Source organism: Perca fluviatilis, chromosome 3, assembly GCF_010015445.1.
Source record: "Perca fluviatilis chromosome 3, GENO_Pfluv_1.0, whole genome shotgun sequence".
NCBI classification, from domain to species: Eukaryota; Metazoa; Chordata; class Actinopteri; order Perciformes; family Percidae; genus Perca; species Perca fluviatilis.
In genome coordinates this window covers 2,014,724-2,040,476 of record NC_053114.1, presented here as the reverse complement: position 1 = coordinate 2,040,476, position 25,753 = coordinate 2,014,724, and the positions used below count along the sequence as shown (strand labels likewise).

The window sequence follows — 25,753 nt, the reverse complement described above, 5'->3', positions numbered from 1 at the left end:
CCTTTATACTCCATAACGTTCACTTCAAAATGCTATGGTCTCAGAATGATGCACTGCTGTGTTAATACTGCCGTCAAATGAAATGAGGTAGGATGCACCTTAATAAATGCTATAATTAATAGAAAGAATTATAATATTTGCCCTTAGATCAGGATATGTTTTCTACCTTTTAGCAGACACAGAATTACCAATCAACAGCAGTTATTATGACACTACACTACTAGAATATTTATGGAGGTAAAATGTTGTGAAATCTTTTTTTAGCACCAAAAAATAATATTAATACAGCCAAAAAACTACAGGTAGAATAGCTGACTACATTTACAATCACTGGAGTCCCTCTTAAATAGATATATAGGCTAATGTGTATGTGAGTGAGTTTGGAAAGACTTGATCATAATGTATCAGCTCTATCACCTAAAACATGGGTGTTTTCTACATGTGGTGATACATAACAGTTATTGAGATGGGGTTATCCTTGCATTGTATAACAACCTTCAAGATTTTATGATAAGATTACAGACTGACTACCAGTGCAAGGATAGCAGTCTGCAGCCTCCACAGGCCCTCTAATCACACACACACACACACACACACACACACACACACACACACACACACACACACACACACACACACACACACACACACACACAGTTAACGGTACAGTTATGGGTGAGATGTAACAGCGATAGGAAACTTGTTGAGAAGCTCTTAAAATAGCCCCTGAGTGCTGCACATTTACACCTCTGACCTTTCATGCTGGTACCGCCAGTGCAGTCAGTGGACACATTTAATGGGCACATCAAGTCCAAATGAAGCCCGTGTACAGTGGCTTTACCGACCGACAGTATCACACAAGCACTGGCACAACAGAAACTATCAGGCGGCTCACACTGCACCGTGTCATGCAAAGGAACAAGTCTGACCTGATCTTTTTGCTCGGGCTTTGAATTCCAGGAGTTTCCAGCCGACATCTGCTAGGCTCGCCATGTTTACACTACTGTGTCAAATTCGCTAGCAAGTTAAAGGATTTCCGCTATTGTCCTTCAAAATAAAACAGGCAGTAAGGCTCCCGGTCAGCCATCGTTATGAACAACAGACATTTCAATAAATTGAGGTTGCCTTTTAATAGAAAGTTCATTACAGTAAAACGTGTCACATCATAGTAATGAGTATCAGTGTATTGTGCTTGTTATAATGTATTAACTTAATTTATTTATAAACTGCCTTCACTTCCGACTTTGCTCTACCTAAATCTCTTTAACTTGATACCGTTATCAACCGTCAAACTGGCCGGAGCACGACACTGACGTAAACGAGGAAACTCTAATATGGCATTTTAGCCTTATTTCTGTACATTGCTTTCACCTCTTTCTAATGCAATGAAATTACCACAGCAGCTATCTAAATCTAAAATTGATATGCAATGGAATGAGTCATTTAATCAAAGGTAGCTGCTATTTCAACCTGTCGTAAAGCCGTGCGCCGTATTCCAGTTGGTGTTGTTGTGAGGAGCTGCACTAGAAGAAGGATGTGGATGTTCAAACTCAATATTTTGGCATTTTTGTTAGTTTTTGTGGGAAAACATAACACATTTGCTCTTCAGGATGTAACGGCCGACCTTTTCGGTGCCGAAAATTACGGGACGGTGGCAGCGTTTGGAGACTTTTACGCGGATAAGCAGACTGACATCTTCATCATCAGAGAGCGTATGCTAATGTTAATGCTTCCGTAACGTTCCTTTGCTTCCTGTCGGGTTAGCTTATGAATTGCTTCCACAATTGATGTATATGGATTTAATAATATTTACTGCGAGTTTGAATTTAAGGATATGGCGATAAAACATGATTAAATTGAAAAAAAGAAAAGAAAAAAGAACCGCTCCAAGTCCATAATGATTTACCTTTACAGTGCAACATATTGCATTCATGTTACATTACATGGCCTTTCCTGAACAACTGTGGTGGAGATGAAATGATCTTGAACTGGTATAACGCTGACTAACATGCCTTTTGTTGTTACTGTTTCAGAATCTGAACTGCTGATATTCTTGGCTGACTCGAAAACCCCTTACTTCAAGCCCAAAGTTAACATCACGAAGGATATTCTCCCAAGGTACATGTCACTTCCAGTTTACAGTTTGAAGTACAGTCCATTCACACAGTATATGTAACATGTCATGTCCCAATTTTCCTTTTGCCTGTCAGCGCTGAGAAGGTGACTCACGTTTCAGGGTGGTTATGTTTACTCTTTAGGAGGGAATAGTTATATATTAGGCAACGCAATGCAGCTTGATTTGTATAGCACATTTTAGCAACAGGGCAATTCAAAGTGCTTTACATGAAACATTAAAGAGCAGTTAAAAAAGATTAAAAACAGATGAAATACAAGAATAAAAGTTACAGTGCAGTATTATTATTACAATTATTTAAAGAAAGGTCTTCAGCCTTGGTTTAAAAGAACTGAGAGTTGCGGCGGAGCTGCAGTTTTCTGGGAGTTTGTTCCAGATATGTGGAGCATAAAAACTGAACACTGCTTCTCCCTGTTAAGTTCTGACTCGGGACAGAAAGCAGATGTGTCCCAGACCACCTGAGAGGTCTGGGGGGGTCATAGTGTAGTAGCAGATCAGAAATTTATTTCAGCCCTAAACCGTTTAGTGATTTATAAACCAGCAAAAGTATTTTTGAAATCTATTCTTTGAGGCACTGGAAGCCAGTGTAAAGACTTCAGTACTGGAGTGATGTGATCCACTTTCTTGGTCTTAGTGAGGACTGGATCAGCAGCATTCTGAATCAGCTGTCTGATTGATTATTTTAGGGAGACCTGTAAAGACACCGTTACAGTAGTCAAGTCTATTGAAGATAAAAGCATGGACAATAGGGGTGTGCAAAAAAATCAATTCATATTTTTATTTTATTTTTTTATTGTATGTCTACTGCAATCACATGGGAAAAGTAACTACATTTACATACTGTGAATCGTTTTTTTTTTTTTAATCGAGAATCGTTTTTGAATCAAATCAATTTTGAATCGAATCTTGAGCCTAGAAATTTATATTGAATGGTGACATTTTCTGAATCGTGCACCCATGTTTTTTCCACATCCTGCTGAGCCATAACTCCTTTAACCCTTGATATATTCTTAAGGTGATAATAAGCTGACTCTGTAATTGTCTTAATGTGGCGTTGAAATTCAGGTCTGAGTCCATGACTACACCAAGACTTCTGGCTTTGTCTGTTGTTTTTAACATTGTCGTTTGAAGCTGAGTGCTGACTTTTAATCATTCCTCTTTTGCTCCAAAAACAACCACCTCAGTTTTTTCTTCATTTGATTTAAGACCGTTCGAGCAGAGCAAAAGCAGGAGCACCGTGTCATTGGTTCCCATTTTAACGGACATTCTTCCTGCTCAGGGACACGGTCATCACCAGTGTGGTTCCAGGGGACTATGATGGAGACTCTCAGATGGATGTCCTTCTTACAGCACAGATCCAGAAGTCCAAGAGCACAACTGTTCTCATATTTTGGGGGAACAACCAGACATTAGGTACCGTTTTTTTAACAGTGAATAGGTGATGAGTGTGGGGGAGGCCATAGAACACTGATTAAGGATTTAGCTCACTCTTCTTTGCACATGTGATTTGATATGGTCCATGGATACTTTTTAGTCTGTCCTTGTGATACACCTGTTTCACTAAATCGGTTTACAAATAGGGCGGGGGCGGGGTTTCTCCTGGTGGGTGTAAATGATCAGAGAGAAAGGTTGTGTAGACCTTTTTTTTACAGCAGACATTTGAACACAGATGCTACTAAGCATCAGTAATTGCTGCATTGCATTGCTGAAATTGCTGGAGTGGAGCCATTGTTAATGTTATAACTTTTCATGCAATATCACAGAATTTCTGTTGTGGAGAATGTATATGAATATGATTCTTTTAGACAGATGTTTTACAGTGAAGAAAAGAAACTTTGGTGATGCTCATTAAGCAAACATGTCATATACAAAGTTTACAGCAGGTAGGGCTGGGTAGCGTTCACACATTTTCAATAGCGGTTCCTGAACGACACTTTTTTTTTTATACCAATTTTATAAAAATCCATTTGAACAAAAATAAGTTACAATATTCCACATCATGGTACAGATCTTTTTATATTCAATTTTTTATATATATTTTTTGTTTTTCCTGCGTGTCTCTTGGACGTGTAACATCACCAGTCAGCAGCATTAGGCTCGTTTGAGATGAGCCAGATCTGCGCAGAATCGGTTCTGAGACGCAGGCAGCGCAGTTGCTTTTCACCAACTGCAAGAGCCAGGCGGACCCAGTGCATGCTGGGAAGCACCGGCCTCTCAGCTGATCGAACAACTGATTGGTTCAGAATCGACTCAACATGATGACGTTTTATATAAGCGTTTCATTGATTTTGAATTGGAAGGATTTTAACTGCTATTGTCTGATTTAAAAGCTTATTCTGTACAGAACACATACTGTGTGGCTGATAGTTGTGTTTAGAAGTCAGAGACTAAATCTGTTCAGATTACAGATCATTTACAGTGTGTTAATTAAAATCAGCAACAGATCACATGTAGAGAATTTTGACAGCTACTCTGTCATAATAAAAACAACTGGAGACTGTACAAGCTGATATATGGGTCTGATAACATTTTATTAAATCGGAATCAGACCACAGTGTTTCTGTCACTTCCTGTTCAGCCTGAAGACTGCTGGAAACGGCTGGAAACTGTCCGACTTGAGAGCAGATTTTTGTCACCGCCCCCGGCTGCTGCCGCCTGCTCTCGTCCACTTTATAGGCGAGGCGCAGTTCATCTCGACCGAGCCTATTATTACATCTTGGTAGAAGCATGCTGCATGCTTATTGGCTGACTGACTCTGATGACATTAACTCCTTATGTATGGACCTTTTTCACAGCAGACATTTTGACTTGTCATAGCAGGAAAAGCACAGCTGAAATTGATAACCTTAACGATGGCTCAGTTCCATCAAGTTTCCCAGTAAGATATTTCAGTGAGTCAGCATGCACAATACCAGGGTCTCTCCTGAGTGGAATGCAGCCATCAGTAATGGTTTTGAACGCACCTGTGCTTTTCCTACTATGACATGTCTAAAAATAGCGAATTTGGTTACCAGCCCTAGCATGTATTGTACATTTTCAAGTTTGTTTTGAGTAGCACTCATTTACAACCTCAAATAAAATCAGTTTAGCCTGATTTGACTAACCCACTGACTTTTTGTGCTGTGTTTTTGTCTAAGCATTACTAAGGGCCCTTTGAAACTGTTCATTTCATGCAGATATGAGTGGGTGGCTCAGGCTGAACAAGACCTTTACAGATCAACCCCTTGTTATGGAGTAAGTATCAGTCTGAATGGTGTTTACATCAATTCTGCTTTGGATATTCTGCTCATAATGCTGGTCACAGCAAAAAAGTAATTGCCTTATTTTTAGATTTTAGATTTGCATGTTCAAACTGTTCAAATTCAAAAGGTTTTTAAAATATTGTTGCATCACAAAACGTGTTATATCCTATTATAACACCATATATCCCATCTTAAATAAGCTTAAAGATGCCACGAACTGTACTGTACACTGACTCATCCGTTTATTAGATACAGCCAGGCAATCAAATGAAAAACAATACCATATATTAAATGTTGCCCTCCTCATTTATGAAAATTGATGTGGACAATATATTTGAAAGACTTTCATATAATGCAGTCCAATACAACACCACGACTTGACTATGGCCTCAAACATGACCATCGCCAGTCTTGTTGACAAGTTGGTACAGTATGTACCTATTAAGCTGTTACGTCATTGCAAGTTTTAATAAAGTGAAACTCTCCCCACAGTTTCAACGGGGACATGATCCCAGACATATTTGGAGTCGTCAACCCCCCATTCACCGAAGTGTGCTATCTCACCAACAGGTAATATCATCATTTTACAAATTCCCTGTGTTTATTTCTAATTCTCTCATACCTTGAATAACTTTCTAAAATGTGGAGCTTTTAACTCCTGCTGTTGCCTTGTGGTATTTTTCCTCTTCAGGATTCCAGTGTGGCGGAATGCACTAAGTTCATCTGTCAATATGCGCGTCCCTCACTCTAACGCTTTCATTGACCTCAACAAGGACTTCACCGCTGGTGAGTCAGTCATGTTTTAGCGATGTCTATCGATGAGAAGCGTAAGTGTAAAATGTTTTTTTTTTTATTTTTAGAGCACACAGTATACACTTCCAGGAAGTTGTGCTCAACACCCATCACACATGTTATCAAATGTTTGCATTTTCAGCTATGGAAATTAATAAAATTGGACTGTTTGACTAAAAAGGCATTTCTGCAAACGGATATTAGTCACATTACCCTCAACAACTCTATGAAACAAACCGGGATTCCTGCTTTATTCCTATCTAAGTATTGTTTCCCTTCGTTGCCACAGGCAGGCCGTTCTCTAAACACTAGACACTATTCCTAAATTGATCATTGAAAATCCATCTATTTGTTTAGCTGTACACATTTCTCACATCACAGTTTGGCCAAAATAAAGAGTTTTTCTGTATTTGTGCGACAGAATGCTAAAGCAAGTTTCTTCAAGGGAAGAACAAGGTTCAGGACACTGTGACAGCAAGCATCTCTTCCCTTTTATTATTCCCTTTTATTCTATAATTACTGGCTGAGATAATACATTTTGCATCTCTGCATGTTCAATATCGCTATATACTAACAAAAACCAAACAATCCTCCCATCACCTCCCCTCAGACCCCACTGCGTGCCTAGTTCCTCACATTCTTAACTGCACATTGTGCTTTGTGCCATTGATATATTATAACCAAGACCTAAATCTCTTCTTTTATTTCTTAGCTTATTTTCCTCCACTATGGTCTCAGTGTTTCCCTACATGGACCAATGAGTGTTATTCATGTGTTAGGAAGAAGCTAGGTATAATTCAAGAGACAAGTGAGTTCTGGAATGGAACAAAGAACCACTAGTGCTGAAATGGCAAATCCTTTGGGGTACCAGCACCTTGAAAAGGGCTGTCATTCTGCACATTTATACTTTTGGCACAATTGGTAGTGGTCATTATCATTATTGGTAGTGGACAGCGGTGAGATGTAACAAAATACATTTAGTTGTGTACACTTTTTAATGTTCTAACGTGTATTTATTTTCGGCTACTTTGATTTTCACAAACAAAGAAGATGGCTGCTGCTGCTGGAGAACAGCGGTCTTTGGAATCGGCTTTGGCCGCGACTCTGGAAGACTTGGAGTTAACTGAAGTCATTCTTAAAAAAGGAAGATGTGTTCAGACTTTAAAGTTGAATCTATCAACTAGCGTTGTTCTGCCTGGTTGTAGCGCTATCCTATTGCGTGCAGAGGGAACTTGAAAGACAACCGTTTATCCCGCCCCTCGGATTGAGCCCTGCCAATGGTGAGTTCCCAGACCCAACATCTGGATGTGGGTCTGGCTTGTCAGGCTAGAACAAATTAGGAGCTTATAAAATCTAACACATTTTTTTTAAGATTAAACTTGTTTTGGCTTGTGATTAGAGCTGGGCAACATATCAATATTATATCGATATCGTGATATGAGACTAGATATCGTCTTAGATTTTGGATATCGTAATCGTTACCGTATCGTAATATGGCATAAGTGGGTTTTTTATATATATATATGCCATTTTCTAAACTTACCAGACTGTTGTAACTGTTCTATTATTTGCCTTTACCCACTTAGTCATTATATCCACATACTGATGATTATTTATCAAAAATCTCATTGTGTAAATATTTTGTGAAAGCACCGATAGTCACCACTACAATATCGTTGTGGTATCGATATTGAGGTATTTGGTCAAAAATATCGTGATATTTGATTTTCTCCATTTCGCCCAGCCCTACTTGTGATCCATTACAAAAGTCCAGTTTTGGCCCCTTGTCATCTTTCATATGACTAGAGTTGTTTGATTTTACAAAAGAGACCTTTCCATACATTTTTTACTTCTTTTCTCTCCCATTTATCAAATCACAACCCGTCTGATTTGTTGTGACTTGTGACCCTTTGGGGGGGGGGGGCCCAACCCCTAGACCAAACTACCTAACAGTAAAATGCTACGATCAGTATCGCTAATCTAATCATGTCATATATATATAATAGCACAATACTCATAGGAGCCCCTTTTTATGACGAATGAGTGCTTTTAATTTTTGATACTTTTAGTACATTTTGCTGATTATACTTATTTTCTTTTACTTAGGAAGGGGACATTTTTTGTAGTATTAAACTTTAATACTTGTGGAGTATTTTTACATTATTGTATTGGTATAAATTTCCCGCCGGGATTATTAAGTACTCTATCAATTTAATCGATCTTTTGTACTAAAGGAAAAGGACTAATAACCTGTATCCTGTTTGGTTTTTATAAAGTCAAGACTTATTTGAATTTAAAAAAATCTGGCTATTTGGATTATTAAAATTAGTTGAAAAAATACAAACACCAAAATCTGTGTGGAAATCATACTTTTAAAACACAATTTTCAGTCCAAACACTCTGTAGATAATAGCAGCTCATTTGCAATTTCTTTCAGTTTCCTCTTCATGTTCTATTCAAGAAAACCCTGCTACTGTAAATTTGCAGTGATCAGTTTCTTCTTGCAGCTGAAAACCTCTGGGTGCCTGGAGACATACCACCCATGTGATCAGTGTATTTAGAAACATCTAAATATACCGTATGTAGAAAAGGATTAACAACACATTTTCTTATGCCGCCTGGTTTAGGAATTATTTCCAGACCAATGATGACATCTTTTCTTGCTTGCAACATTTCTCAAAAACTCATAGGATGAAGAGATGGTGTAGTTGTAAAATGTATATCCACAGGCATTGTATTCCACAACGTTTCCCCTGAGGAAACTCCAGGAGACCAAAACCTACATTTAATTCCACCAATTTTCAAGTTGACTAAGAGAGAACAGAATAGCCATTTTCTTCACCAGTGAATGGAGAAATCGCCTCGTTCTTGTTTTACAGGATCTCAGTCCTGTCCTTCTGCACACTAAGTGTAGCGCTGTCACTTAGACTTATGGGAGGATTTTTTTCCCCCTGTGGAAACTAATCCTCGTGTTTAAGGTAATCAGAGAGGATTTAGTCATGTCATAGTCACTGCAGGTATCTTTTTGTGCGGTGTGGTTTTATTCTCAGGGCTGTCACAGTTTAACCAGAGCAGATTTTAATTCATGTTTAATCTGTTTAGGGATTAGAATAAAGCCAATAAACTTCCACTTTTTTGTGGCAGACTCAAATAATTCCTGGAAGCAATATTTGTTTTATTTATATTTTATTTACAACTCATCAGTCAGGGTGATGGCCTGCATGTCAGCCGGTTTTTCACTCATTTGATAGGCCCTGAGACACACACACACACACACACACACACACCCATACAAACTCAAAAGGACAGTGATCATTATATCCTTGTGACTTCTTAAGTGTGTGTTCAGCTGCGTTCAGTTGGCTGTGGGGTGAATGTGCTGCAGGAACAACAGAGCGTGAGGAGGAGAACCAGTAGAAAAAACCCACTGTACATCTGGTGGATGTCAGACTCGTTGGCTGCCACCGTCTGAGGGGCCATGCAGATGGAGAGAGTGAGAAGAAGAGCAAAGCAGGCAGGAAGGGATAGAGAAATAAAGCTTAGTCGGAGAGGATGAATGGTTGGACAAATGGAATGAAATAAAAGGATGGAAGGAAAGATAAAGGGCAGAGGAATTGTGGGAGGCGGATGAGCAAGGCGGTGGGTGACTTCAGCATGGCTCAGCTCACTGTCTGCTGTGACCACCTGCTCCTCTAAGCGGTACCGGCTGGAGCATCAGAGTGAGAGAGACAATCTGGGTCTCACTTGTTAGCCAGTTTAAAATAAATTAGAGTTGGAAGCTTTTAAACTGACATTGATGTGATTCAAGTTTAAAGTCTTCTTTTCGTTATTAAGAATGTGCTCGCTTACACAGTTACCCTACAGTCACATAAGCTGCAAAAGAGAGCGACATGCACTGGCTTGTGAGCGCTCCTGGGCGTGCCTAGCCTACTCCTGGTTGCTTGGCAACAGTAAACAGAAATTCTCCGGTGCTACCTTCAAGCACGTCTTAAAAGTTACTTCAGCGGTATCGTTAAGTCACAAAAGCAATGTTTTTGGATTTAAAAGTATTTTATTTCTCGATAAAAGTAACAAAATACATGAGATAAAATGGCAAACATATCAGATATATACAGAAATACGATGTCCTGAAGCGTTTTCCGCCATCTTGAATTATTTTCTTCGACTCGCTGCCCTCACGCTACCTTTACTCCGATTGGCAGTTGCTTTGTCGCATCGCTCAGCATTTGCATAAAATAGACTTCCTTTCTATTTTGGCCCCGCCTTGCTCGTGGCAGCGGCGAGCTCGTCGCTTGTCGCTGGCAAACGGCCACTCCCATTGAAAATGAATGGCAGCCTGTCGCTTTTTCTCTCTCTTGTAGCTAATGTGACTGAGGGGTTAAGGTTTCTAATGTTTTGAACCACTGCCTAATTAAATGTAGTATAATATTGGCACCATGTATTGACAATATAGACTTCAGTCTCAACTTAGACTGAACACGATAAGCTTCTTAAAGATTATACTCATTGCAGGGCTGTTGTATTATATTGCATTGGATGTAGCAAGGGATGCCTAATAATTTGGCCACCCAGTATATTTGACTAGAAAGCTCTGTATATCACTTTGTAACTGTTCACAACCAACATCAGCAAGGCTGTTTCTCTGATACTTTCCTCATCATGTTTATTTGCATTTATCATTTACCCTCTAGGTATCTAGTCTTCCAGTGTTTGTTAAGGTTTTGGCCAAAGTTTGCCAAATGTTATTTCAGGCAGCTCTAGCCACGTAATCGTTTAGCTCAGAGTGGTTAAAGGTGCCTTTAAAATTGTTTAATATTAATGAGTATAGTTAATCTTAATTCATCTTAATTGTGACACGCAGAGTTGAGTTACTGTCGGGAATATGTGTGAAACACTTTAAAATGCAAATTGCATACACAGGGGAAAATTTAAAAGTTAAAAAGAATTTACTTGAATCGCAAAGAGGCCTCATGAAGAATCTGGCAGATACTGGTGGGGCACAAAGTTAATAAATTCTGGTTAATCTTTTGCTGGTCCTTTTGGCTAGTGCGGAATTACAAGTCTTAAGTGTAGCATCTTTATGAGTTTGCTAAAAATGACTGTACAAGGAAAGGACTAACTAGACTAATCTACTAAACAGGCATAGGACAAAGTGCAGTAACGCATGAAAACCCAAAATAGCAAAACAAATTAAGACTAGTAATAAATCTTAATAATGGAAGTGGAATGCCTTGCCTCTTATCAATTTGAGCAAGGTTTTCATGTTGGGAAGCCCTAAGTGTCCCCTCTTTCACCTACCAGTACAGTAATACAGTGAGGTTTTTTGTTAGTGTGGTCCAAGGCGAATGAGGGTTGTTTCAGGGCCGTGTCACGACTCCAATCTCAGTCCAATGTCATAGCAGTAAACAGTCCATGGTAGTGTATTGGCTTGCCTCACTACATCAGCACAGCCAGAGGGGAAAAAAAAGTCTGGAATTGTTTCCTGGCTGGTGTCAAGGCCTCATTTAGCCCGCTTATTGGACTCTGCAGCCAACCAACCTGGCGGCGACATACTGCATATGGCCCATAATCTCTTTTGTTACTATCATCCTCCTCCAGCCAGTGTCTCTAACAGCAACGCATTCATAACCGCTTTGGGTTCATGCTCTTTTGTTTCCCAGTTATGTTGCCTCTGTCCTCACACATTGAGGGATTTCAGGTCTTTTTAAGGAAGTTGTTGTTTTTTCAGCCCATTGTATGGTTTTTGTACTTCAGTCAATCATATACTGTATACACAGTGTCTGGAGTTAGTAGGGTAAGGAAAGACAGGACAACGGCTTCCACCCCTTTGCACAGATCCACTGGGAGAGTTAACCACCCATGTCTTCAAAATGGTGACCCAGTTACCTCAAGCTGGTCTAATAGTTAGCACCTAGAACCAGGATTGCCAGGAAAAAAGTGATATGTACAGTATGTTGCTATTTTTTCTTTGCACCACGAAAGCAAAGATATCATTTAGCATTGAGCTGGCTTTATCGTTGTAGTTGCTCTGTTCTGGTTACTTCTAACGACAGTGGCAACTAATTAGCAGGAACACGGCTTATGCAGGACAGCCAGGAGGTGTTCAGATTTATACAATACACTGCTGATGTGAGCAGGTGCTTCATTAGCCCTCATAGCGTCCATAGTCATCCAAGCCAAATGACAACAGGAGATGTCCTTATCAGTTAAATGGTATACAGTATTCAGCCATATTAGATCTGTCTCCAGTTGAGGATCCCGGTAACCCATATCTTCTATATGATGGTAAATCAGAAAGAGCTGGGCAGGAAGCGAGGAGGAGCACGATAGGAAGCAAAGTAATTACTGATGCCATTTTGGGGAGAAAAAACATGCACAAAGACAGCAATACGGCAGAAGGACCTATTGCTAGGCAACGAGCATGGTAATGCTCTGTGCAGCATCCAATTAAACTAGCTCTGTGTCGAAGTGGCTTGTTGATTGTCTAACTAATAATGTGTGTGTGTGTGGAGGGGGGGGTTACCCAAGAAGAAGAATTGATTATACAAGGATTAAGTTTGCATTTGGATGGCAGAGTGAGGCACTCTTAGTCGTTTCGGTGATCGGGGTACTGTCACAGAGAGGAGAGACTTTCACCCAGCGAGGAAGGATATTGCAGGATTTTTTGATAACAGTGATGGCAATTCCTTTCAATAATAATAATAATAATAATAATAATAATGCTGTTTTGCGTTCCTACTACTTGTCTTTCTGTCAAGGTAAACTGTGAGTTTACTTTATATTTTTACAATTTCCTTTATCCAATAATACCAGGGGAACGCTCATGTATAAGCCTAGTTCAGAGCTAAAATAAATGATGTGCTATCATGTAAATGAGTACCACAGCAAACCGGCTCATAGATAAAGCCCCATCAGACATGCAACCTAATTCACTAAAGCATTTATTGGCTGATAAACTAAGACTCTTGATCAAACAACTTCATTACATACTTGTACAGTTGTCTTACAAAAGAAACAAAGATATGTCCATAATAGCGACTGTGTTATGATTAACTATATTGACCCAAAATGAAAGATTGCAGAAGAAATCAACTGTTGGCCTGTCTGATTTATAGAAGTACTTAAACAAACTGACAATAATGGGCAAGTGAAATGTAAAGTTTTTCCATCCTCGCAAACCACTTGGGCGAGCATTTGAAAAGCAAATTTTTTAGTGGAGGCAAAAGCTGGTATAGTGTGGATAGAAGGCTAAAACAAAACATAATTGATTTGGGCTTATTCAAATATGTAAACGACTATACGTCTATTCAGTCTATACATTCCTTCTCTACCAAAACAGAGAGGAACAAATCCCAGTGCTAAACCCTCAGCACCCACAGCCACATGTAGCCTACATCTTCATTAACACATCAGTTGCATTCACTGCTGTTCCTCACATTCTAATTTTCCCATTTTCTAGAGATCTGGGGTGAGCTCACAGGCATGGTGCAATGCGCCAGCCCTTTGAGGTGTGTCGTTTGTAGTATTTCCGCCTCCAGGAAAGCTGGCGCAGCGTCAAATGGGCGAAAGAGACGCTGTGTTTAGTTTGGTGAGCACGGGGGGTTTTCGCAGATACATGAATCGTAGGAATAAATGAGGCATTTCCTCTCCGATTCACACAGCACTGTGACCGTAGCTTGTGTTTATACTGTCTATCCATGTAAGGTCCCAAAAGAAATTCCCTTGTCAAGAAGAAAACTGTACATGGACATGTACAAAGGCCAGTTCTGAATATTTATGCGAGTCATTTCTGTTTAATTTTTAACAACCTGCACTGAGGTATTTGTAAAAAAAAAAAGAAATCATCTCTGATTTTGTCAGAGTCAACTTGCCCTACTGATCATATACACATACGTGTTCATACAAAAAAAAAAAGCCACGCTAGCAGACTGACTGTATCAATGTCAATCGGTCAACCACTTTAGTCCAGACTGAAATATTGTAACAATTCATGGGCCTTTGGTGATCCTCTAGTGATTTCCTCTAGTACTACCAGTATTTTTATTTATTTTTTTTTTTTTTTACCTATTTAAATATCTTATCTATTGGTTCATGGTTCCCAGAGGATGTATCCCAGTGCAGTGTTTCCCCTAGGATGACCTGGGGGCCTATTAGCTATTTAAGGGAACATTAAAGTAATATTCATCGGTTACAGCGCTTACTTAAAACACTAAATCTGTGTCGTTCACTACCTAGCCTGTTAACCTCTACCAACAAGGTTATCTTCACCTGTCTCTCGTCTGCTCCGTGTGTGCAGTGTGATGTCAGCACAGGTAAGCGCGGGTAAATGCAGCTTCCGTGGTCAGTGTAGCAGCTTAAGTTGATTATAATGGACACGCTTTGCTGCGCGCGTGCTGCGGCCGTCCCTGCAGTAAGAGCAGAGAATATTTATGATCGCTTGAAATTTTAGCAGTGGCGCTGACCATTCTGTGGTGGTGGTCCGCCGTTGCAGAATGAATATAGGGGAAACGCTGCAGTATTTTGTTTTTTGCCCAAATACCTGCAAAATGAATGCCATTCCCAACACTCTCAGCTGTACTTTTCATTTAGTTCTAATTTGAAAATCCTATATAATATCTGTTCCATCTACAGTTTTTTACTGGAGGGATGTTGCACACTGTCAAGGCACAACTACGCGTGGCGAGCCACTGGTTAAATGTTGTGCATCAATCAGCAGACTGTAGCAAAGTAACCACAGAAACCTGTGTTGTTCTAATTCATCATTCTACAGTTTTTAGAAGATACAATAACATTTCTCTCACCACTAATAATTCCCTCCTGGGTGTCTCCATCCAAAAACACCTGGTAACCGGGGGCAACAGCTGCATCATTGTCTTTTTAACGAGTCTGGCCAAAGTACCTTCTGGGGCTCCACATTTTTAATTACAATACAGGTAGATGTGTGGCTGTTATGAGCAACATGATGTGATAGAGATTGTTTAGATTATATTTTATAGCGGTGTTCCAAGAGACAAAATACTAGTTTATTCGTGGATCATTACCAGGAAGAGGCAGCTATTTCTGTCCCAGATTGCCAGTAATTACAAGTTGAATTAGATTTTAAAAACGATCGCAGAAATAAAATAAAATACAACAAGCATCAAATGTATCCACGTGCGTCGCAGGATCCAGATGCATAAAAATCTGTGTGGATTCACAACTAAAACTGTGTGTACGCACAAGGACAGAAATATGCAGTAAGTTTATGAATGCACCTTTGATTGACACTTTACAAAACGCTGTGTAGACTGCAAAAATAACACAATCATTGAAATTGGCTAACATTCTATACAAACAATGTTTTACTATAAGGCTACATCTCTCACCTTTTATATATAGTAAGCAGGAAAACACCAGGTCATGCCATTTTTATGTTTTAACTAAAGGCACAAACATGGTCATCCCAGGCTGCAGTAATTCAGGTTTATATCTGCATTCTTATGCAAAGTCAAGTGTTTTTACAACAATCTTAACATGTAATGTGCCCTATGTAAAAGTAATTAGTTTACGCTAATAGACACACACAGACTTGTTTGTGCTATATACAACGCATGTCACTCTTGATGTTGGCACACAACACTGATGCATGTCCTGTTTACACACACAATTCACACACACAAACGCACAAACATGCACAGACTTCATTCCAGTCCGTGGAATGAGCTGTTCTATGCTTGTTACAGTAGTTCCGTGAGCAGCTTCTATTTACACATGCACACATGTGCAGCATAAAGAAAGTGAATGAAATAGGATTTTGTGTGTGTGTGTGTGTGTGTGGGGGGGGGGGGTGTTGGCCATAATCCTCCCCATAGCGACTGCACCTACGTTGTTCACTGTAATGGTTTTAGGAGATTATTTCCTCCGGGAATAGCATTGCTACATTCTATGCTGGTGTGTTTTGCCATGTTTGTGAATGAGCCGTTTTGATAGATCAGGGTGAAAGTCACATAGTGTGGAGTTAGGGCTACATATTGGCTTAGAGACGGATTTATTCTGCAGAGCTTTTCACTTTGTTCCTGGCCTGGATTCTGGTGTGTGCGTGTGCATGTGTGGTACTGTGACTGTGTGCACATCAGGGTGTGTGGTACAGTTTATTGGTGTTCTTATATGTGTTTGAGTGAGTAGTACACAGCAGAATACAGTGGTGACCGCTTGTGTGTGACATTGAGTGTGTATATGTATACACTTTGGTGTGGTTGCCGTGACACTGACAGACATCATTCTGTATTCAAAGTGTTGTGACAAAGTTACCAAGCCAGCGGTGTTGAAGCCTCTGAGAAAAAATCCCTGATAGAGAAAAGCATCTTTGAAGAGAATCTTTCAACCTCTCAGCCTCTGTGAGACATTTGAACTGAGGGGGAAATTTTATTATCATATTTCACTGCATTAACAAGTAAAGTGTGTGTGTGATGGCACAGCTTACCCGGTTCTCTCACAGTGGACAAGGTAGCAGTACAAATGTATTTCTTTTTTAAGGTTTTCTCCTGCTCCTTCTTCTCTCGACACTAAAGTAAATCGTCTTTGTGGGCTTTGGGCAAGTTTGAAAAAGCTCGTTTCACAGTCCGATGGTTCCTTGCTAGCAGAGGGACAGGGCCACATATCAATGGAGGTGGCCAGTGAAGATTTGGCTCTAACCCCACACAGTTCCCTCTCACACCTCTAAAAAAGGACACTCTGACATTGTGCAGTTGACTATACATTTTGAGAAACATACTGAAAAGCTTAAAAGCTAACAAAAAAATGTTATCAATTTTTTTTACTAATTGCTTTTAGGCTTTGCATAGACTGGTGTCCAGTTATTTATTATTTGTTTATTCCTTGTGAACCTGTAGCCTTTGCAGCCTGAGGTCTTCTGGCAGACACCTTGAATCACTGTGAAAGGTTAAAGGTGAGCAGGCTTTTGCTTTTAGGGCGCCACCGCTTTGGGATGACCTTCCTGAGGATCTCAGCTTCACAGAATCAGGATCATATTTCAAATATCCTCATTAAAACATAGTTTTATATACTGTAGAGGTCTGCACAGTTGGGTCTAACCTGCAGGTACAATAGACCCGCAGCAGATGTTGACATTGTGGGTTATTTGTCCAAAGTTGCAGGAGGCTTTTGTCTGTCATGCTGTAATGCAAGGTCATGGTGCAGGCTTGATAACCACCAGTTCATATGCTGTAGCTCACCACACACGCCAAATGTTTAGTCCGTGAATCCCTGTTGCCCGTCTTATACTATTTTTTTGAAATTTATTTGGTCTCATGACTTATCATGTTGAATCTTGTGAATGAATGAATATTTTTTTATTATCATTGTGTCATGCATACAATAAAATATGCCCAGCCCACACAGGCTTACAAAACACCATTACCTAGGACAAAGGACCAGATGCCAAAGTAACCACAGTAACCACATACCCTAAACAAATAAACCTTCTAGTCTTTTTTTGCCAAGCTTTAGAAACAAAAGTCGCCAACTTATGAATATTAAATTTAAACAACCACTCCAATTGGTCATCATCTGTGCACGAGCACATTTCATGTAAGATCAGTGTTCTTAACTCTTCATAATATGGATGATACAGAAGAAAATGTGATTCGTTCTCAACTTCTCCTAATTCACATAGTTCACACAACCTTTTATCTTCTTGGATGTTTTTGAATCTACCTGCTTCAAGGGCAAGGGGAAGGATTCCTGTTCTCAACTGATCCACCAATGACATCTGACTTCTCGATAAGTTTGCTGTAACATATAGTTCGGGACCATAATAATGTTTGATTTGAATATAAGTTCGTAGTTTTGGTTTTAGCAGAATGTCTAATTCAAATGTCTCTTCAAATCTTGCAAGGAACTTACTTCAAGTAACTTAATCAACAGATTGCATCAATAGATTGAACTTGAAGGTCTACATATTTTCAGACTAACCTTATCGCCTTGTGTCTCACTCTCAGCGAGGAGGAAGCATTACCTCCCACTGTCTGTTGGAGGCAAAGTATATGTTTCAGTGGTGACGGCTGTGACATTTCCTCCAGAATACCAAAGGCCGTCTCTCTGCCCAGCGGAGGCATGGATCAGTCCAAGGGTTAAAGACAGAGGGGACAAATCGATGCAAGCAGACGAACACAGAGGGCTTGACTGATAGGCTGCAGGGTGACTTATATAGCATGACCATGGTCACATATACACCGGACACACAAACACAAAAACAAGCAAATGCACACACTTTGTGCTTGCATCCTTCTCATTTTGCCTCATTACTGTCAGCCTCATTCAAACTCCAACAGACACACACAAAGTGGACATTTGTCCCCCTAACTCCCGTAAACAGAGCAATGAGCTCTAACGGCATGGCAGTCTTCCTTGAGCCCATCTTCCCAGCAACCCAGAGGGAAGTGTGTGTGTGTGTGTGTGTGTGTGTGTGTGTGTGTGTGTGTGTGTGTGTGTGTGTGTGTGTGTGTGTGTGTGTGTGTGTGTGTGTGTGTGTGTGTGTGTGTGTGTGTGTGTGTGTGTGTGCGTGTGTGTGTGCGTGTGCGTGCCTTTGCCTTTGACAGCCAGAGGGGGATAGGAGTCACAGCTTGTTTACTGAGTAACTGGCTAACAAATAACCTGCTCAGGGGCATCAGGGACATGACGAAAAGAGAGGATCAGCTCTGTCTGTCTGTCTCTCTTTCTTTCTATCACTTTATCACACTGTCTCTCTAACTCTCTTTCTCTTTTCCCTCCTCTTTGTAGGTCCCTCTGTCCCTCTTCCCTGCTCTGCCCTCATCCTCTTATGTTGCACACCATAATTTTCTCCTACGAATTTCACTTTCTGTTGCTCCACCAACACACGCACAGGCGCCCATAACCCTAATGGCTTGGAGCGTGGTGATGAGTGAGGTGACAGTACACATGCACAAGCACACACAGCATATCAGACACTAATGCAGCAGCCGCGGTGCTGGCTGTCACATTCACTCTGCACTGCAGCCCGGATAAACCGCCTTGCTGCTGCTGCTGCAAGGCCTTTTACAGGTACAAGGACTGTTACTGTTGTTGTTGGCCTCAGATTGTCTCTCCAGTCTAACGAAAGCATGGACAGGGACTGGATATTGGAGTGTGGAGGAGGATTAGGAGGAAAAAAGTTTCAGGCGAGAGGAAGAGAGGGGAAGTTTAAAAGTAAAACATGAGTTTTCACTTAGTTTCCCTTGTCAGTTTTTTCATCCTTAATTGACGTAATGAATCTCATCATACTCTGCATTTTAATAATAAATAAACAGTGGGGGCTGCATTAGTTTAGTCACCTATATATTATGTCTGATATCCAAGACATTGCTGATTGGGTTTGCAAAATTTGCAGGAATCCAGGGCAGCAGTTCAGCTCAGTTGTGTTCTTGCAAATTAGACAGAATGGCACAGAACTACAACAACAGTTTAAAATGCATCCAATGTATGCACCTTAATTGACCAAATTCTTGTTTTGTTTGTCTGGACAACAGAGAGCAGTGTTTCCCACAGATTAGGAAGCAACTTGTGGCAGTGGGTGGGTGTCGCCCGTGTCACGGGGGGGGGGGCACCTTGCCTCTGCAAAATAGTCTCGGGAAGGAACTTGTTTTGTTGGAACATTCAAAAGTTGTTTTAGTCGTGCAACAGAAAACTCGGATTGGACAGATAGTCTAGCTAGCTGTCTGAGGAGGAAACGCAGTTGGATGCTGTCCTCATCTCCTACTTCAATGCCTAACAAATCTGTCTTTCTCTCCCCTGTCTTTCACTGGTTGAAGCCTGAAAATATTGTGAACAAATTAACTAATTCCACTGGTCGGACTGTTGAGCTCTGTTTCAGACTGATAGGCTACCTCTGGTTCAGGCTGGTCCTCATCCTCAACACTTGCTTTTTTCAGTCGCGGAAAATACTTTTCAATACTCATCTGGATTGAAGCAGCAAACATTCAGTGTAAGAGTAAAAAATGACATAACATTATTTATAATAAGTTCATTTGATTCACAGCAGCTACATATAGTGTTTTGACCTCGACAACCTAACTGCATTTTACCGCAAACTTGCGACTAGTTAACTTTCTAAAGCAGGCGCAATCGCTTGTTTGCTAAGAGTCGGGTCGGTGATTATGAATGTGTGATTGTGTAAAGGTGTTCACGAGATAGATGCCAACCTTTCGTGAACTTGTGAATTTCGCCAACCGTCTTCTCTCCTTGATGGAGACAGACGCTTCGTGCACAGTGGGATCGATGGTGTTTTAAGCCTTCAACATCGCCTTACAGGCACTAACCCTCACCTTAACCTTAAACATAACCATTGCTGCGGTGCCTGGAAGGTGATGTTTGGGGGCTTAAAAATAACCCAACACCTCACTGTGTGTGTGTGTGTGTGTGTGTGTGTGTGTGTGTGTGTGTGTGTGTGTGTGTGTGTGTGTGTGTGTGTGTGTGTGTGTGTCATCAAGTGACAGAGAGACGGAGGAGAGCAGGTAAAGGAAATGCAGAAGAACGTATTTAAAATAGCGTTTAAAAAAAAAATAATAATAAAACGCAATGTGCGCGGCCGGTGTTGATAGTGAGGCGGACCGCCACACAATAGTCTATGTGTGGGGAAACACTGGAGAGACGAGTTCAGTTATGAAAGGAGTCATGCAGTAACCGATACATAATCCCGCCACTATCCAGCACAGTGGAATCAATAATCTAGCGGTCATGTCCTCCCTTATCTCTGCAACTTTCTTCACTCATCAGACAGACTGCGTTTGCAGGTTGCGTAATGCGAGGCGCAACCATAGACTGTATAAAATATGGACATACTCTCCATGATGTCACCCATAGATTTCTGAAAAACCAAAATTAAGCTCTGTCCGTCGCCATCTTGGCAGTGCCTGACTTTGGCTAATCCAAAACCGACAAAGAGGTGGAGCGTAGATGGAGCCGAGGCAGGCAGAATAAAGTCCATCCTCTCCTCCTGTGATGGAAGCCCACCTGTCACTAAAAGTGGAACGCCCTTAATCATGCAGAACTTTAAACGTAAATATAATTTAAACACAGTTGTCATGAAGAGGGAACTAAGCTATAGAGACCATACCCATATATTGTACCAGTCTGTAAACATGTTTATTTCTGCTGTAAAGTTTGGCATTTAAAGATGGGGGTCTATGGGGATTGACTCCCTTTTGGAGCCAGCCTCAAATGGCCACTCGATGAATTGCAGTTTTTGGCACTCGCGGATTGTCTTTATTTTTCAACACCAGAAGTTGTCTCTTTTGCAACCCACTGTCTTTTTTTGTTGAAGATTAGAAAGAGCGATGCTCGTTGCATATTTTTGCTCTCCTTGCTAGGCAACCATCGAATCACCCATCCTCAGCCAACTGTTATTTTGCTGGGAAGTGAAATGACGTGGGGTGCTTTTCTGCCCTGAGTTAAAGTTTCTTCAACTGAAGTTGTCAGGGCGCTCCTGTAAAAACACAAGGGGCCAAGAGCGGAAAAACCTAAGGCGCTCAGCAATGCAAAAACGGCAAGCAGAAGGCTTCACTCTCATTTAAAAAAAGAAAAAAGAAGACAAAAACCCACCCCAGGCTGCTAAAACGTGCTCTGTCTTATCAGGGCCTTATGCTGCCACGCAACTCCACAACCATACATCATGTATATTGTATCTTGTAAAAAGATTGTGGGCATAAACCATGTGAATGTGTACAGTATATAGGCCATGGATGACTCAGTGACCTGACTTTTCTTGGGAGTCAGTACCGGGCCTAACGGAGACCTGACAGCGCCATAAAAGCACACCAGCGTGTTTAATAAGCTGCTAATTGGACGCTTGCAAGCACAGGCTGGCAAAAATAAAATGCTGCTCAATTAAGTGAAAAATTTTTAAGCTCAATTTTTGTAACATTATCCATTTAAGGTCTTCAAAGTTACAAAAACAAAAAGATCACATTTTCAGCATGATCATGTTTTTTTGGCACTTCTATTTACAAAGTGAAACAATGCTCAATGAGGAATTTCTCCTCCATAAAGGTCTGGCTTTCCTCTGTGTTGACAAACCTTACTGATGTAAATGTGTAGTATAAGGCTACATCCACACCAATATGTTTTTGTTTAAAACACATTTCTTTTGCTACGTTTACACCTCGCGTCCACACTACTCCGGTGTTTCTGAGCCCCTAAAACGGAGACCTTTGGAAACGACAACGCACGTCAGTCAGGCTTATCGTTTAGGTAGGTCTTACTTTTGTTGTTCTTTCTCCAAAGTACTATCAACTTATGGATCTGTGATTTTCAACCCCAGACAATCTGCTTCCTGTTCACACAGGCACGCGCATGCCCAGTGTCTGTACAAATGGTCAAGTGATATTTGTTGATAGGCATGTAAATATGGATGGAGATCATTTCTGATACATGTTGCTTGTGTGGAGGGTTATCGTTTTTGTTTCAAAACGCCTTTTAAAAAACAAAACAAAGTAGTGTGAATATCTGGCAGATTTCACTCCTGTGGTTTGTATTTTGGCTGCTTTTTTGTTTACATTTGGGTCACAAATTGTGCCTTAAATGTGCTCATCCATTTGTTTTTGAGTAACAGACCTGTGACTGTTCTCAGCTCACTGTTCACTGAATCAAATAACACCTCTTGATCCGCAGCAATAGTGCTACTGTTCTGGGCTACAGAGTATGGCAGATAAGGGGCTATGTGTGTGCATAGAGAAACTGATAGAAGGAAGGTGATGGAAATACAAAGCAAGCAGATACTATAGGTTCCCACCTCCTGATGTCTATTCTCCTCAATGTCAGAGTTCTCCTTCTCTGCCGAGGCTTAGCACCTACCTAGCATCACCCTATCTGTTTATACAGAGGCTAATAGGAAGCCTGGTCTTTATCCCCACACTGCAGCTCAACATAATGGAATAGAGAGACATAATGCTGCTCGAGTCAAACAGTCAGCGGAGGCCTTTAAATTGCTTCCAATCCCCTTAACAAATCTGATGGAGAGGCTATGAATAACTCAAGGACTGCTCATCTCCCCACGCTCTGCTTCTCTTCTCTCCTCTTCTCAGTCTAAACCGGAGTATCAACTTGGATTAACTCACTTTAGTTCACTTTTTTAATTACCATGTGTCAGCTTAAATTACAAGTTTACATTCCAGTTTGAAGATTCCGAAACAGACATCACATGCTTGCAGCAAGTTTTGTGATAGAAAAGTGTGGATAAAAAAATGTCCCCAGTTGTTTTTAATTTTCTTCCTGAATGTATACAGAGAGCAAACAATTGACTCCAGTCTCATGCTGACAGATAACTTGTTGAAATGACCTGGGTCTGATGAAGAGCACCCTTCAAGTTTCATTAATTTCATTTCATTTCATTTCTTTAGGGGAGGTGTGTCTTTCTTTCATGCTCTCCCCTCTATCGTGTCATCTAAATTATCTCTTAACAATCCATTGAAATGGGGTTGTGGCAAATCTCACGCCTGTTGCATCATCTATGTGTAACTTCAAACATAGATTAGCGGGAGTTACCCTAAAATTTAGTAAAAACGGATTGTACCATACAGTACAGCTTAGGGGCGTTGACATGAATCATTGCAGCGTGATGCAGACCTGGATGATTCTGCATCGATTCAGTGACCGACCATAATCAGTTATTGCCTACTGATGTTACTTGTTGATTTTCTGGCCACTGCTGTTTTTGCCTTTTGTCTGCTATGTTCAGACTCCGCTACATTCAGGAAGTTTCTTTTATAAGAGCAGATAGAATTAAAAAGGGAGTTCATAAATATCTGACTGCTTGTATTTGTTGATGAAAACCATGTGTAGCAATATATAATATTGAGGAGGCGACGCATCGTGATATTGAATATCAGATCGAATCATTGACAGGATAATTGAATTGTGAGACCAGTGAAGATTCACGCCCCTAGTACAGCTTAGTTACAACATAAAGCCAAGATTGAACTTAACCCTTTTGTTGACTTTGGGTCACATTGACCCGTTTTCAATTTTTGTTTTATATCAGAAAATATGGGACGCAGAAATAAGCACTGAAAACGTGTAGAAGAAAAATTTAACCATTTAAAACGTTGGAAAAAGAAAAAACAAACTGTGAATAAAATGCGTCAAAAACGTCGAAAAGAGACGGGAAGACAACACAAGGGTTAAACTGTACACCTCCCCCTGAGCAGGTGCAAGTCGTTCCTTATCGACTGTTGTCATGCTGGAATGGGTAGAAAAATGGGAGAGACTAATGATCGAGCGGGAGGAGAAGTTTCTTTGATACCACGGCTACATTGAGAGCACATTATTGTCTGTGACAAACATCACTTTACATTTATGATGATATGCACGCTCAGTATTGCGCTGTACAGTTACCATTACTCCATTTTATTTGGCGTTCACTTTAGATTGCCACTGGCACCAGTATGTTACATAAACTTACTGTGAACAAGGTATTGACTTTGGCAGAATCTCTTATAGGTTTTCCAGAGACTTTTGTCAATGTTAGTGATTAACAGTTTTTTATTTTTTGAATACAGCATTCATACAACCCCCCCTAGTTTTAGTTTTCCAAATGTCTTATAAGACATCCTTTCAAATGTTGCCACTCTTGCCAACAGTCAACAGTCCACTCTTGGACCGAGGGTACTCCCACAGTTTTCCACCCTCTAAGAAGTATCTGTCTGCCTATCGTGATGTTGGTTTGGATCCAATTTTGTATGTACTTACTCCTTTCGGTTAATACTGAATCATCCCCTAAGACAAATAGTCTGGGACAGAACTCTTTGAGACTTTTGTCAATGTTGTTATTAGTATGGTTTATGGCCATACTTAGATGGATACAATCACATTTCTATAATATGTTCACACATCAAAGCATGCTTTATATTCTTGTCTTTTGAAAAGCCTAAAGTAACCAGTCTGTTTTAGGTCTCTTATTGTCTTTGTCTTTCACTCCTGTTACCTGAATGCTGCCCTAGATGAAACATTACTTTCTGTGACAATGTTTTTGTATGAATATAACTAGTTACAATGTAACAACTGTTGTGTAGACTTTACACTCAAATTTATGATCTAACCTACGTTAAGCTGCAGAGCTCTAGAATGTATAAATCATAGACTGTATATAAAGATGGACGACGCATCTCCATTTCCTCCCAAATGACCAATCACTAGTCAATCACAGCTGTCAATCATGACGTTTCACCCTGTTTTTATAGCATCAAATACTTAATAAAAAACAAACTTGTAAAAAAAAAAAATGAACATTTGAACGAACATCAGTGTGATAACAAAAATATGTAAAATGACAGAAAACAATCTTTGGGAATAATTGATTTGACGTGTACTTTTTAGCTTGGCCCATGCCCCATCCACTAAAAATGCGTTGAAGCCAGAGCTGGGAATGATGTCACCACCTAGTTGAATGTGTTCCATTTACATGTCGGATTTTCATTGTTTTCATTAATTCTAGCCAGGTTAGCCATTGTTAGCAAAACCAGTTGATAACAATGCATTACGCAGTTTATACAAACAGCGATAGTCTTAACATATCTTTAACTAAAAACAATTCACCAAAAAAACATTCGCCAGC

At 40.3% G+C, this 25,753-nt stretch overlaps 2 protein-coding genes across 4 annotated transcripts in view; one reads left to right on the top strand and one right to left on the bottom strand.

Moving 5' to 3' along the window:
• phkb (phosphorylase kinase, beta) overlaps window positions 1–1,014 on the bottom strand; it is a 143,292-nt gene extending 142,278 nt beyond the window's left edge. For 2 of the 3 annotated variants that reach the window (XM_039794588.1, XM_039794587.1), the window contains exon 1: window positions 930–1,013. In XM_039794588.1, the coding sequence (XP_039650522.1) occupies window positions 930–993 (64 nt within the window). In that variant the 5' untranslated portion in view covers window positions 994–1,013. Of the gene's footprint in view, window positions 1–929 lie in introns of all 3 variants that reach the window. The other variant, XM_039794589.1, reaches the window with a different exon arrangement.
• Window positions 1,015–1,474: 460 nt separating this feature from the next.
• Window positions 1,475–25,753, top strand: part of itfg1 (integrin alpha FG-GAP repeat containing 1) — a 166,172-nt gene continuing 141,893 nt past the window's right edge. The window contains exons 1-6 of the mRNA XM_039795224.1: window positions 1,475–1,712; window positions 2,034–2,118; window positions 3,414–3,547; window positions 5,311–5,368; window positions 5,869–5,946; window positions 6,068–6,162. Of these exons, the coding sequence (XP_039651158.1) occupies window positions 1,535–1,712; window positions 2,034–2,118; window positions 3,414–3,547; window positions 5,311–5,368; window positions 5,869–5,946; window positions 6,068–6,162 (628 nt within the window). The 5' untranslated portion in view covers window positions 1,475–1,534. The remainder of the gene's footprint in view (window positions 1,713–2,033; window positions 2,119–3,413; window positions 3,548–5,310; window positions 5,369–5,868; window positions 5,947–6,067; window positions 6,163–25,753) is intronic.